This window comes from Daphnia pulicaria, chromosome 11 (genome assembly GCF_021234035.1).
Source record: "Daphnia pulicaria isolate SC F1-1A chromosome 11, SC_F0-13Bv2, whole genome shotgun sequence".
In the NCBI taxonomy this organism is placed as follows: Eukaryota; Metazoa; Arthropoda; class Branchiopoda; order Diplostraca; family Daphniidae; genus Daphnia; species Daphnia pulicaria.
Window position 1 is genome coordinate 613512 of NC_060923.1, and position 1960 is coordinate 615471.

A 1960-nucleotide genomic window follows, 5' to 3' on the forward strand; every position below is an offset into this window, starting at 1 on the left:
CGACATCACGCGAAAGCACTCGGGCATCATTCGGATGCAATTATACGACAAGTCTCACAATCCAGTGGGAAAAGCTTGTATTGACGTGGAGGTAAATATAAAGGAGGGTAAGTGTACGCGTAGGCGTACTAGTGTATACCATAGTCACTTGGGTTCTACAGACTTTTTACAGGTTGTACGAGAAACCGACCGATAAAATAAAATAAAATACCAAATAAAACACAGTATTTAATATTTATTTGATATTTATTTGAAAAGTAAAAATATAAAATAAAATACAAATATTATTTTCTTTTCTACGACTTTTTTTTGTTTAATTAGTCAAGCTAGTGAAGGAAGGAATGAGAAGGAAGGGAAGGAAGGGAGGGAAGGAAGGAAGGAAGGAAGGAAGGAAGGAAGGAAGGAAGGAAGGAAGGAAGGAAGGAAGGAAGGAAGGAAGGAAGGAAGGAAGGAAGGAAGGAAGGAAGGAAGGAAGGAAGGAAGGAAGGAAGGAAGGAAGGAAGGAAGGAAGGAAGGAAGGAAGGAAGGAAGGAAGGAAGGAAGGAAGGAAGGAAGGAAGGAAGGAAGGAAGGAAGGAAGGAAGGAAGGAAGGAAGGAAGGAAGGAAGGAAGGAAGGAAGGAAGGAAGGAAGGAAGGAAGGAAGGAAGGAAGGAAGGAAGGAAGGAAGGAAGGAAGGAAGGAAGGAAGGAAGGAAGGAAGGAAGGAAGGAAGGAAGGAAGGAAGGAAGGAAGGAAGGAAGGAAGGAAGGAAGGAAGGAAGGAAGGAAGGAAGGAAGGAAGGAAGGAAGGAAGGAAGGAAGGAAGGAAGGAATTTATACGTATACGGGATCGTATTTGTTCCCAGACGACAGCTTTCGGTGCATACATTCCCTGCTGCTTTGATCCACTAGCTTCGAAATTGCGAGCCTTGTAATCAGCGACCTAGGAAAAAATCGCACGACAACGTTTTATAGCTTCAGCTTGAGCTTCAGTAAATTAACAAATCCATATGGCAAAAGGTTCAGCTTCAAGTTGGAATAAATACCTGAGCAAGAATTGCGTCAAAATCTTTGTTTTGGGGTGCCCAGCATTTTTTGGGTAGCAATTCCATGAGCTGGCTATGCGTGCGGTCACTCATACACAACAGCGATACCATTTCTAATCGATCAAGATCAGATTCATTTGCACCTGAAAAAATTCATGAAAATACGTTGTAAGAAAACTGGCGTTCGCAACTTGTGCCAACATAACATTCAGTAATGTTTTTTATACCGATGTTGGTCCTGATAGACATGAGGCTAGCAATAAACATTAGGCAGCTTTCTAGCATAGTGGATTCTTGTTCTCCTTCTAGAAAATTCGATTTCAGCAGAGGATTCATGGAGAGAAGCTCCATGACGTGAAATCTGAAACGACAGAGACATAATAATTAAAGCAAAACGCACGGAAAACATGATTTTAGTTGTCCAACTTACCTCTCGAAAATTGTTGGTAAGACTAAGGTGGGAGACAACTGTGTTGCGCAAATTTGAAGGAGATAAATATCCGCATTCACCATCGAGTTGCCAAAATGACAGTGGGTGTAAGACATTGCTTGTCCCTTGATTTGCAATCCATTTCGTACCCACAAACCAGAAAGAATTTCATAGAAAGCAGCCTATAAAAAAAATTACAAAATGTTATTAGCCTACTTTATAGAAAAAAGAACAAGCAGATTTTTTTTTTAAATTAATTTAGTTTGAAATAAAATAAGAATTAAGGGTTGAACCAGTTTGCTCAATCGGCATTGGTTGGTTACGTAATGAAGCGAAAATAAATAAATATTTATATTTTTCATCTCTAGTGTAGTAGAATTTGAATTTTCAGTAAATCTTTTAAAATACTAATTAAAATAGTTAAATAAGAAAACTGGACGATTGCATCGACTAAATCCGTTATTGCTAGGGCCATTTTGTTAACAGCCTTCATATAATTTTCAGAAT

The 1960-nt window shown here is 39.0% G+C and overlaps 1 protein-coding gene across 1 annotated transcript; it reads right to left on the minus strand.

Annotated features, from left to right (window-relative positions):
• Positions 1 to 321: 321 nt before the first annotated feature.
• On the minus strand, positions 322 to 1569 carry LOC124315994 (E3 ubiquitin-protein ligase UBR3-like). Its single transcript, XM_046781729.1, has 5 exons — positions 1454 to 1569; positions 1251 to 1384; positions 1024 to 1166; positions 818 to 920; positions 322 to 326 (listed from the first exon to the last, which is right to left on the minus strand). The coding sequence occupies exons 1-5, from the start codon at positions 1567 to 1569 to the stop codon at positions 322 to 324; spliced, it is 501 nt and encodes a 166-aa protein (XP_046637685.1).
• Positions 1570 to 1960: the final 391 nt, after the last annotated feature.